Source organism: Scyliorhinus torazame, chromosome 13 (genome assembly GCF_047496885.1).
Source record: "Scyliorhinus torazame isolate Kashiwa2021f chromosome 13, sScyTor2.1, whole genome shotgun sequence".
NCBI classification, from domain to species: Eukaryota; Metazoa; Chordata; class Chondrichthyes; order Carcharhiniformes; family Scyliorhinidae; genus Scyliorhinus; species Scyliorhinus torazame.
In genome coordinates, this window is record NC_092719.1 from 215,606,914 (window position 1) to 215,619,356 (window position 12,443).

General features: G+C 51.6%; 1 protein-coding gene across 1 annotated transcript in view; it reads right to left on the reverse strand.

The window, feature by feature from the left end:
• The window catches only part of ruvbl1 (RuvB-like AAA ATPase 1), an 84,328-nt gene that overhangs the window by 69,775 nt on the left and 2,110 nt on the right, over window positions 1-12,443 (reverse strand). Inside the window, exons 2-3 of the mRNA XM_072473061.1 lie at window positions 2,118-2,204; window positions 1,505-1,637 (exon numbers count right to left, since the gene is read on the reverse strand). Coding sequence (XP_072329162.1) covers window positions 1,505-1,637; window positions 2,118-2,204 — 220 coding nt within the window. The remainder of the gene's footprint in view (window positions 1-1,504; window positions 1,638-2,117; window positions 2,205-12,443) is intronic.

The window sequence follows — 12,443 nt, forward strand, 5'->3', positions numbered from 1 at the left end:
TAATGCAGGGCAACGATCAACAAAGCCCAAAAGGAACTACGTACATAAATCAGAGGTATTAATGTTGGTTAGTTAGAGTATAGTACAAGAATAAACAAACCTCGCTACAGTTTAAGAGAGTTTTAGTAAGACTGCATCAGGAGGACGGTGTACAGTTTTGGTCTCCACATTTAAGAAAGGATATACTTGCCTTTCTACACAATATTATCCAACTACCTCTTGAATTTGTCCCCACCGTCTCCCTGTCCACACATTCATCACATTCTGTGTGAAGTAATTAAGCCTAAATTGTTCACCATTTTCCCGTTTTTGAGTTTGAGTTAGTGATAAATAATCACACAGGCCAGAGCACAAGCAAAATAATCGACGGGGAATTAAATTATACACTTACAAACTTATACCTCATTGTGATCAATACAGGTATCAACTTTCAGCAAATACACACAAGGTTACAATGTATTACAGTGCCACGTTTTCAGATGCAGGTAAACTAAAGATGCTCTTGGTCACATCCACAGGCTACTTTCAGCTTCAAGATTCCATGCACGAAATGGAATTAAAGAATTCAATATCTCTCTCGTGAGATTTCTGGAGCACTTAAACAAGGGGGTTGCATGGTGACACAGTAGTTAGCACTGCTGCCTCACAGCGCCAGGGACACGGGTTCGAGTCCCACCTTGGGTGACTGTGTTTGCACTTTCTCCCCATGTCTGCGTGGGTTCCCTCCAGGTGAATCCTAGAATTTATAGTGCAGAAGGAGGCCATTCGGCCCATCGAGTCTGCACCGGCTCTTGGAAAGAGCACCCCATCCAAGGTCCACTCCTCCACCCTATCCCCATAACCCAGTAACCTCACCCAACACCAAGGGCACTTTTGGACACTAAGGGCAATTTGGCAAGGCCAGTCCACCTAACCTGCACATCTTTGGATTGTGGGAGGAAACCGGAGCACGGAGGAAACCCACGCACACACGGGGAGAACGCGCAGACTCCACACAGACAGTGGCCCAAGCCGGGAATCGAACCTGGGGCACTGGAGCTGTGAATCAATTGTGCTAACCACTATGCTACCGTGCTGCTCCGGTTTCCTTCCACAGTGCAAAGATGTGCAGGTTAGGTGCATTGGCCATGCTAAATTGCCCATTAGGGGGAGGTTACAGGGTGGGGGTTTGGGCCTAGGCAGGGTGGTCTTTCAGAGGGTCGGTGCAGACTCGATGGGTCGAGTGGCCTCTTTCTATACTGTAGGGATTCTAGTCTATTCTAGAAAATTCAAAAGAGTGTCTAAAAACAATGATTCATAGCAATAATATAATGCTGAGCAGAATAGCACAATATGTCTTAAAAACAGTTCAGCCACTGTTCTTTGGACTAGTTCCCGAAAATTACTGAACTATTCAAACTATATAACTTCCTACACAAAATCGGCTAGAATTTAGTGCCACACCAGAAGCTTTCTGGGTGTTACAAGATGCAAACAAAGAAATGCTTTAAAATATTCTACTCACCAATTGCTCGTCTGAAGTTTTCCATTAATACTTCAGTTTTCTTGATTTCAAATGAATAGACTTCACTTCCCACCATGGGACAAAATGGGACTTTGTTTCCCAGCTCCTGTGCAATGGCCAGAGCTAAGGCTGTCTACAGGAAGGAAAATAAAGCACATCACTGAGTGCTCTTGTGCAGCGTTAAAGGGGGAAAAACAGCAAATTAATCCTGTTTATATTAAAAGTTATTAAAGCTCGACCAACATATTTAAAAAAAAAAGTCAAATATCTCAGCACAACAGAGCTGCGATACGTCAAAGAGTAGGATTTATATAGAGCCGGACTCTATATAAATGAGCAAGGTTTCGCATGTCGATGGTGGTAAATCCCACCGACTACTGGAAAAATCAACAAGATGTACTGCAGGCCTGAGCCAGATATAAAATGAATTCAGACATTGAGAAGTGTACATTTTTCAACTGGATTAGCTCTACGAGAATCAAATGCATTGGACTATTTGGAAGGCAAATTGGAGAAGTCATACATTTGTAAAACTCAATCGCAGGGTTAAAAGGAAGCTAAATCCCCTCAGCATTTTGAACATAGCGACTGCTGAGCCAACTGGTTACTGTACCTTGCCAGTTCCTGGGGGTCCAGCCAACAGAATAGCCCTGCCAGCCATTTTCTTACTTCTAATCAGCTCCACTATAATCCCACATGCCTAGAGAAAAAAGGGGAAAAGACAAAGTCAATACTTTTACTTGGGCCCTTTACCACACCTCTCACCTCGCAAAACAACACAGCACCCTCCCACTCCGATCACCCTCCACCAATGTCCAGGTTGTCCAAAACATGGGTCACTGTTGAGCAGAAATAACAAGGCTGTGTTTGAAAATCATTTAGGGGGACCTGTTCATTGACGGGACATTTGAGAGCCTAGGGGCACTGGAGGAGAAATTTGAGTTACCCCCGGGAAACGCATTTAGATATATGCAGGTGAGGGCTTTTGCGAGGCAACAGGTGAGGGAATTTCCGTTGCTCCCGGCACAAGAAGTTCAAGAAAGGGTGATCTCGGGGGTATGGGTCGGGGAGGGCAAGGTGTCGGAAATATACCAAGAGATGAAAGCAGAGGGGGAAGCGCTAGTAGAAGAATTGAAAGGTAAATAGGAGGAGGAGCTGGGGGAGGAGATTGAGGAAGGGCTATGGGCTGATGCCCTGGGCAGGGTTAATACCTCCTCCTCATGTGCCAGGCTCAGTCTGATACAATTTAAGGTGGTTCACAGAGCGCATTTGACGAGGGCGAGGCCGAGTAGGTTCTTTGGAGTAGAGCATAGATGTGAAAGATGTTCAGGGAGCCCGGCGAATCATGTCCATATGTTTTGGTCATGCCCGGCATTGGAGGGGTTCTGGCGAGGAGTGGCGGGAGTAATATCTCAGGTGGTGAAAGTCCAGGTCAAGCCAAGCTGGGGGCTAGCAATATTTGGAGTAGCGGATGAGCCGGGAGTACAGGAGGCAAAAGAGGCCGGAATTCTGGCCTTTGCGTCCCTAGTAGCCCGGCGAAGGGTCTTGCTATTGTGGAAGGAGGCGAAGCCCCCTAGCCTGGAGGCCTGGATAAGCGACATGGCGGGGTTCATAAAATTGGAGAGAATTAAGTTCACTTTGAGGGGGTCTGCACAAGGGTTCTACAGGCGGTGGCAACCGTTCCTAGAATACCTCGCGGAGCGTTAGAGGAAGGTCGGTCAGCAGCAGCAACCCTGGGGGAGGGGGGGAACGAGAGATTGCTGGAGGGGACGGATGAGCAGGGGATAACATGGAGGGTGGGGGAATTGGCACGAATGGGCGAGAGCCAGTGTATAAAGCTATGTAAATATACCATCTTGGCATGTATATATCTTGCTCAGGGAGAATTTGCGTTATTTTATTACGGGGGGTGGGGGGTTATTATTTGTAAGGGGGAAAAAATTGTGTTGTTAAAAAACCTTAATAAAAATATTATTTAAAAAAAAGATAATCATTTAGTCCGGATCCACTTCTCCCAATAATTGCTCAAGTCTGTTCCCAGTATTGATTCTGGGAATATCTATGTAAAGGTGGCTCTGCCATTAAGATTAGCTGAATCTCCACGTTTTTGGTCTCTCCTTCTATAATTGCAGTGTGGTTTTTTGCTGATTGAGACTCACCAGACATAACCTTCATGGCAAAATAGGGCAACACAGTAGCATAGTGGTTAGCACTATGGCTTCACAGGACCAGGGTCCCGGCTTGGGTCACTGTCTGTGCGAGTCTGTACGTTCTCCGTGTCTGCATGGATTTCTTCCGGGTGCTCCGGTTTCCTCCCACAAGTCTCGAAAGACGTGCTGTTAGGTGAATTGAACATTCTGAATTCTCCCTCAGTGTATCCGAACAGGCGCCGGAATGTGGAGACTAGGGGCTTTTCACAGTAAATTCATTGCAGTGGTAATGTAAGCCTACTTGTGACAATAAAGGTTATTAAATTCAATAAAAGTGCAAGGAACAGCACCAACTCCAGCACATGGCCTTTTTTGACCTCAAAAACAGATGGCTGTGTCAACTGAAACGTCTTATGAAATAGTATCTTTAAATTAGGCTGCCCTCAGAACTTCGGCACCGTCCTGTGCCTGCTCCACAATGACACCAACACTCTTCGCCATTTGCCTTGCTGCAATACTGCACCCACAGGCCTGGAGATGGGAAATTATTCAACCTAGACCGCCTTCAATCCAAAACCAAACCCCCCTCTATCATTGATCTTTGGTATGCAGATGACACGTGTGCATCTTTTCATTAACCAAATAAATTAAATCAACAAACTGTGGGATTGATTAAAAATTCAGTTCCCTAAAGAGATATTGTATCAAAGTAAACAGAATCTCAAAGGAAGCTTAAAACATCAACACAAAATTAGAGTAAAAGGATCGATAATGCATCCCAGTCCCCTTGGTACCCACTGGGCACGGAACACCTCAATGGTGCCGTTAGACATTGCGTGCTCCCTTTCCAGGGACACCCAGCACATAACATTATCGCAGAAGAGTGGCAGGCAGTCGGGATGGTCTTGACCTCCCCTTGCATGGACCTACTAATGGCCAGTGTGGCTAGGTCCAGAAGGAGGTCAACCTCTGCTCCGGGCACAAAGACCAGGAGCTTGGAGCTGAATAAAAAAGTAACACATTTTTCAGAAAACTAAAACAAAAAGGAGGTGCAGTCTAGGACAACTCACATATACTTTGTTGACATATTCCACAAGGCCGCAAAAGACACATGCATCTTGGAATCTGTGAATCAATGGGACTGTTGCGTGCAATATCCTCAATCCCAGGCCCCCACGGCAAGGGGGAGGACTCCTGTGCAGAGAGCCCTCCATCGGCGATCTCTGCAGCCAGACAGCAACAAGACACACAGGGCATCTCTGGACTGCGGGCAATGGCAAGGAGGTGAAAGGTGTACACCAGCAGCCCATACAGAAAACTGCACCACGCCAAAATGACGCTTGCGTGTGCGCTTTTCAGGAACTGAACTCCAAGTTATTGCTGACTCTTTCTCTGAAGCACATGAGAAAATAGTCCTTTCACTAAACATCTGGAAAACTAAGGGCCTTTTCTGATCAGCCCCCACAGCAAAACACCTCTCCTTAGATTAAGATCAATGGTGAGATCCTGGAAAATGTGGACCAATATTTTTATCTTGGGAACTTCCTCTTCATGAAGGAAGATCCACAAAGAGTCTAACCTGTGGCAAGTTTGGGAGAAAGGCAATTTATAGACCATTCCTCAAAAGATAGATGACAGGTAGAATGATGGGAGGGAGAAGTAATCGACAAGCTGGCTCCAAAGATAAACACCCATCGAAACCATGGTCATCATTGACATCCATCGAGCTTGACAGCCAAAGAACGAAACTCATGAATGATAATAATAATCGCTTCAATGAAGTTACTGTGAAAAGCCCCTAGTCGAAAGTGAAGTGTCGTCACTTACGTATGCAGAAATATTAGCCAATTTCCACACAAAGCTCTCACAAATAATAATGCAATGATCTCATCCATTTTTGGTGGTGTCTGGCCATGCCACCTAGATAATTCCCTATTCCTCTTCAAATAGTACCACTGGGTCTTTCACATCAGCCTTACATCCCACTGTCTTACCAGAGCACCTTGGACAGGGCAGCACCCAGTACGGTAATGACCCGTCACCCTGCATCATTTGCTCAAGTCTCTGGAGAGAGATTTGATCTCGCAACTTCATTCAGAAGTAGGAATGCCATCAATGAGCCGAGCTACAGGGCCAATGTCTGACCAGTCCATCGTCATTTCTTCCACTTCCCCTGCAATTATTTCCATTTTGTGGCGAGAATTTCATTATTTTTAAAATAAAGCCCTATTTGCTTTTTTGGGCATTGTGCTTACTATGTTTGTTTAAGGCGGCGCGGTAGCACAGAGGTTAGCACAGTTGCTTCACAACTCCATGGTCGCAGGTTCGATTCCCAGCTTGGGTCACCGTCTGTGTCCAGTCTGCACATCCTCCCGGAATCTGCATAGGTTTTCTCCAGGTGCTCCGGTTTCCTCCCACAGTCCAAAGATGTGCAGGTTAGGTGGAAGGTGGATTGGTTCCGCTAAATTGCCAGTGTCCACTGGTGGGCACTGTAAATTCTATGAAGACGTGATGCAGGTGGCCAACTCGCTCAGTTCATCAGCTTTGGTTGAATAGATTTAGAGTAGGACCAAAGATTACATTTCTTTTCTTATCTATTTCAAAAGGTGTCTGGAATCCTATACTTCTGAAGTATTATCCTCGATTTTCTGCCTCTCTTCAGTACCATGTCATGGTAGCTCATGGTTATGTTTGGCAAGGCGCTCAGTAGTTTGCAATTGCCTTCTGCGGGTGCTGGGTGACCAGGAGACTCTCCCACTCTTAAGAGTAATTTGTGCTACCGTGGTGCTCTGTCTGGCGGCACCACAGTGGGTAGCACTGTTGCTTCAAAGCGCCAGGGTCCTAGGTTTGATTCCCGCTTGGGTCACTGTCTGTGCAGTTTGCATGTTCTTCCCGCGTCTGCGTGGGTTTCCTCCGGATGCTCCGGTTTCCTCCCACAAGTCCCGAAAGATATGCTGTTAGATAATTTGGACATTCTGATTCTCCCTCTGTGTACCTGTACAGGCGCTCCAGGGGCTTTTCACAGTAACTTCATTGCAGTGTTAATGTAAGCTTACTTGTGACAATAAAGATTATTAATCATTACTTTTGTGATTCATGCAGGACACCTATTTCCCTCGGCGCCTCAGAGCTCTGAATCTCTCACCATTTAGGCAACAGGCTTCTTTTTTATTCTTCCTGCCAAAATGGACAATTTCACATTTGGCCACATTATACTCCATTTGCCAGATTTTGCCAACTCGCCTAACCTGTGTCCCTTTGCAGCCTCCTTATGTCCTCTTCACAATTTACTTTCCCACCAATATGTGTGCCATCAGCAAATTGAGCAACAAAACTTTCATTCAAGTCATTTATATAAATTGTAAGTATTGAGGCAGTGGTCATTGTGGTTCTCCACTCGTCACATCCTGCCAACCAGAAAAGACTCATTTATGCCAGCTGCTTCCTGTTAGCTAGCTAATCTTCAATCCATGCCAATGATACACCCTACCCAATGAGCTTTTATTTTACGCAATAAGCAGTAAATGCCGACCATCCAGGGGGTCACATTCCACGAGCCAATTAAATAAAACCTGCTCAGCGATTGCTGTTAAGTGTTTAACATTTTCCAACAGCCGCGGTATTTGGTCTTGACATTTGTTCCCCCTGGTGTCCTGGGCCCAATATTTATCCCTCAACCAACACACATAAAAACACATGTTCTGGTCATTATCACATTTCACGGGATGCAGGCACTGCTGGCTAGGCCAGCAATTGACCTCAAGAAAATAGTGGGAAGCTACCACAGGGTGCCATTACATCCATAGTGCTATGTGTGTGTGTGTGTGGGGGTAAATGATTTGTTTAAGATGCTCGCAGCAAAATACTTTTCACTGCCCCGGGACCGGATGGATACCCAGTAGAGTTTTACAAGAAGTTCTCGGAGATAGTGGGACCGGTCCTGACAAGGGTTTTTAATGAGGCAAGGGACAGAGGGACCCTGCCACCGACGATGTCGCAAGCCACCATCTCGCTGATACTGAAGTGGGACAAGGACCATGAATCCTGCGGGTCATACAGGCCAATCTCCCTGATCAATGTGGATGCCAAGCTCCTGGCGATTAGAATTGAGGACTGCGTACCGGCGGTGATTGTGGATGATCAGACAGGGTTTGTGAAAGGCAGGCAGCTGACAGCTAACTTGAGAAGATTGCTTAATGTGATCATGATGCCCCCGATGGGCAAGGAGGTGGAGGTAGTGGTGGCAATGGACACGGAGAAGGCCTTCGACCGGGTGGAGTGGAGCTATTTGTGAGAGGTGCTTGGACGGTTTGGGTTCGGGGAGGGACTGGTTAATTGGGTCAGACTATTGTACCAGGCCCCAAAAGCTAGCATTAGGACGAACAGGATAATGTCAGATTATTTCAGACTACACGGCGGGACCAGATGGGGGTGCCCACTCTCTCCGTTGCTGTTCGCGCTGGCCATAGAGCCACTGAGAGCTGCGAAGGGGTGGAAGGGAAAGACTGGGGGGGGGGGGGGGGGGAAAGAGAACATAGGGTCTCTCTCTATGCGGATGGCCTGCTCATGTACGTGTCAGACCCACTGGCCGGGATGGAAAATATACTGGAAACATTGAGGAAGTTCGGCCAGTTTTCAGGGTACAAATTAAATATGGCCAAGAGTGAGATGTTTGTAGTACAGGCAAGGGGCCAGGAGAATAGACTGAAGGAGCTGCCATTTAGGCTGGTGGAGGAAAGTTTCCGATACTTGGGGATACAGGTGGCACGAGACTGAGGCAGGTTGCAGAAGTTAAATTTGACTAGGGTGGTGGAACAAATGAAGAGGGAGTTTCGGAGATGGGATGCACTCCCACTGTCACTGGCGGGAAGGGTGCAGACTGTAAAGATGACAATCCTCCCTAGATTTCTGTTCATCTTCCAGTGCCTCCAGATCTTTATCCCACGGTCCTTCTTCAAAAGGACTGGCAAAATCATCATGAGTTTTGTCTGGGCTGGAAAATCCCCGCGAGTGAAGAAGGCGATGCTTGAAAGGAGCCGCAACGAGGGGGGACTGGCATTGCCGAGTCTGATCAACTACTACTGGGCGGCTAACATAGCCATGATAAGGAAGTGGATGGTGGGTACGGGGTCTATCTGGGAACGAGTGGAGGCGGCTTTGTGCAGGGGCATCAGTTTGGCAGCCCTGGTCACGACTCCCCTACCGCTGTCGCCAGCCAGGTACTCCACCAGCCCCGTAGTGGGGGCGGCCCTGCGGATATGGGGCCAGTGAAGGACGCATGTGGAGGGGGTGGGCGCCTCTGTCTGGGCTCCAATATGTGATAACCATCGATTCGCCCCCGGGAACATGGATGGAGGGTTTCGAACATGGCGGCGGGCGGGCGATATGTTCCTGGAGGGGAGCTTTGCAAGTTTCAGGGGCTTGGAGGAGAAATTTGGGCTGGTAAGGGGAAATGACTTTAGGTACTTACAGATGCAGGACTTTGTACGCAGACAGGTCCCATCCTTCCCACGCCTCCCACCAACAGGGATCCAGGACAGAATAGTCTCTACAGGAGAAGGAGGAGAGGGTAGAGTCTCGGATATCTACAAGGTGCTCATGAAGGGGGAAGAGTCCCAGGCGGAGGAACTGAAACTCAAATGGGAGGAGGAGCTTGGCGGGGAGATGGGAGGATGGGCTGTGGGTGGAAGCTGAGTAGGGTAATCTCAACCGCAACATGTGCCAGGCTCGGCCTGATTCAATTTAAGGTCGTTCACCGGGCCCACATGACGGTAGCTTGGATGAGCAAATTCTTTGGGGTAGGGGACAAGTGCACTAGATGCGCGGGAGGAATAGCGAACCACGTTTACATGTTTTGGGCATGTCCTAAGCTTAGGGGGTACTGGGAGGGATTTGCAGGGCTCATGTCCCGGGTGCTGAAAACAAGGGTGGTGATGAGTCCAGGGGTGGCAATTTTTGGGGTTTCGGAAGACCCGGGAGTCCAGGGGGAGAAAGAGGCAGATGTTCTGGCCTTTGCTTCCCTAATAGCCCGGCGGCGAATACTGCTGGCATGGAGGGACTCAAAACCCCCGAAGACCGAACTATGGCTTTCAGGCAAAATTAAGTTCGCCTTGAGGGGATCTGTACTGGGGTTCGCCCGAAGGTGGCAACCATTCATCGACTTCTTCGCAAAAAAAAAACTTTTAACTGTATCTTGGTACACATGACAATAAACAAATCCATCCATCTATCGCGTCGTCACCTGTAATCAAGCACCTATCTATTCTAATCCCATTTTCTAGCACTTGATCGGTAACCTTATATGCCAAAGTATTTCAAGTGTTGTTCATGTGTTGTTAAAATGTTGAGGGTTCCAGCCTCTATCACCTTTTCAGGCAGCGAGTTCCAGATTCCAACCATCCTCCGGGGATAAGATTTTCTCTCAAATCTCCTGCCCCTCACCCTAAATGTATTTCACTGGTTATTGATCCCTCTACTAAGTGAAAGGTTTCGTCCCTTCCACATCCCTCATTATTTTGTACACCTCGATCATTTCCCCCTCCATCTTACTGATGCTTCCTCGCATTTGCATCTAGATCAGTAATGTACACGACAAACAGCAAGGGTGATACCACCGATCCCTGCGATACTCTACTGGACACAGGCATCCAGTCAAAAAAACAATCTTCGACCATGGGTTAGGGTGGGGGAGTGGGCCAGGGTGTGTGGGGGGAGTGGGCCTGGCTGAGGGTGGGGGGGGGGGGGGGGGAGAAAAAGAGTGGGCCTGGCTGATGGGGGGGGGTAAAGAGAGTGGGCCTGGGCGGGGAGAGGGTAGTGGGCCTGGGCGGGGAGAGGGTAGTGGGCCTGGGCGGGGAGAGGGTAGTGGGCCTGGGCGGGGAGAGGGTAGTGGGCCTGGGCGGGGAGAGGGTAGTGGGCCTGGGCGGGGAGAGGGTAGTGGGCCTGGGCGGGGAGAGGGTAGTGGGCCTGGGCGGGGAGAGGGTAGTGGGCCTGGGCGGGGAGAGGGTAGTGGGCCTGGGCGGGGAGAGGGTAGTGGGCCTGGGCGGGGAGAGGGTAGTGGGCCTGGGCGGGGAGAGGGTAGTGGGCCTGGGCGGGGAGAGGGTAGTGGGCCTGGGCGGGGAGAGGGTAGTGGGCCTGGGCGGGGAGAGGGTAGTGGGTCTGGGCGGGGAGAGGGTAGTGGGTCTGGGCGGGGAGAGGGTAGTGGGTCTGGGCGGGGAGAGGGTAGTGGGTCTGGGCGGGGAGAGGGTAGTGGGTCTGGGCGGGGAGAGGGTAGTGGGTCTGGGCGGGGAGAGGGTAGTGGGTCTGGGCGGGGAGAGGGTAGTGGGTCTGGGCGGGGAGAGGGTAGTGGGTCTGGGCGGGGAGAGGGTAGTGGGTCTGGGCGGGGAGAGGGTAGTGGGTCTGGGCGGGGAGAGGGTAGTGGGTCTGGGCGGGGAGAGGGTAGTGGGTCTGGGCGGGGAGAGGGTAGTGGGTCTGGGCGGGGAGAGGGTAGTGGGTCTGGGCGGGGAGAGGGTAGTGGATCTGGGCGGGGAGAGGGTAGTGGATCTGGGCGGGGAGAGGGTAGTGGGTCTGGGTGGGGGGAGTGAGTGGGTCTGGGTGGGAATGGATGAGTGGAGTGGGCCTGGGTGAGGGGGAGTGAGTGGGTCTGGGTGAGGGGGGAGTGAGGGAGGGTGGGGAGTGAGTGGGTCTGGGCGAGGGGAGAGTGAGTGGGCCTGGGTGAGGGTGAGTAAGTGGGCCTGGGTGAGGTGAGTGGGCCTGGGTGAGGGGGGAAGTGAGTGGGCCTGGGTGAGGGGGGAAGTGAGTGGGCCTGGGTGAGGGGGGAAGTGAGTGGGCCTGGGTGAGGGGGGAAAGTGAGTGGGCCTGGGTGAGGGGGGAAGTGAGTGGGCCTGGGTGAGGGGGGAAGTGAGTGGGCCTGGGTGAGGGGGGAAGTGAGTGGGCCTGGGTGAGGGGGGGGGGGGAAGTGAGTGGGCCTGGGTGAGGGGGGGGGGGGAGAAGTGAGTGGGCCTGGGTGAGGGGGGTGGGGAAGTGAGTGGGCCTGGGTGAGGGGGGGGGGGAAGTGAGTGGGCCTGGGTGAGGGGGGGGGGGAAGTGAGCGGGCCTGGGTGAGGGGGGGGGGGGGGGGGGAAGTGAGTGGGCCTGGGTGAGGGGGGGGGGAAGTGAGTGGGCCTGGGTGAGGGGGGGGGGGGGAAGTGAGTGGGCCTGGGTGAGGGGGGGGGGGGAAGTGAGTGGGCCTGGGTGAGGGGGGGGAAGTGAGTGGGCCTGGGTGAGGGGGGGGGGGAAGTGAGTGGGCCTGGGTGAGGGGGGGGAAGTGAGTGGGCCTGGGTGAGGGGGTGGGGGGAAGTGAGTGGGCCTGGGGGGGGGGAAGGAAGTGAGTGGGCCTGGGTGAGAAGTGAGTGGGCCTGGGTGAGGGGGGGGGGAAGTGAGTGGGCCTGGGTGAGGGGGGGGGAAGTGAGTGGGCCTGGGTGAGGGGGGGGAAGTGAGTGGGCCTGGGTGAGGGGGGGGGAAGTGAGTGGGCCTGGGTGAGGGGGGGGGGAAGTGAGTGGGCCTGGGTGAGGGGGGGGGGAAGTGAGTGGGCCTGGGTGAGGGGGGGGGAAGTGAGTGGGCCTGGGTGAGGGGGGGGAAGTGAGTGGGCCTGGGTGAGGGGGGGGGGGAAGTGAGTGGGCCTGGGTGAGGGGGGGGGAAGTGAGTGGGCCTGGGTGAGGGGGGGGAAGTGAGTGGGCCTGGGTGGGGGAAGTGAGTGGGCCTGGGTGGGGGGGGGGGGGGGGGGAAGTGAGTGGGCCTGGGTGAGGGGGGGGA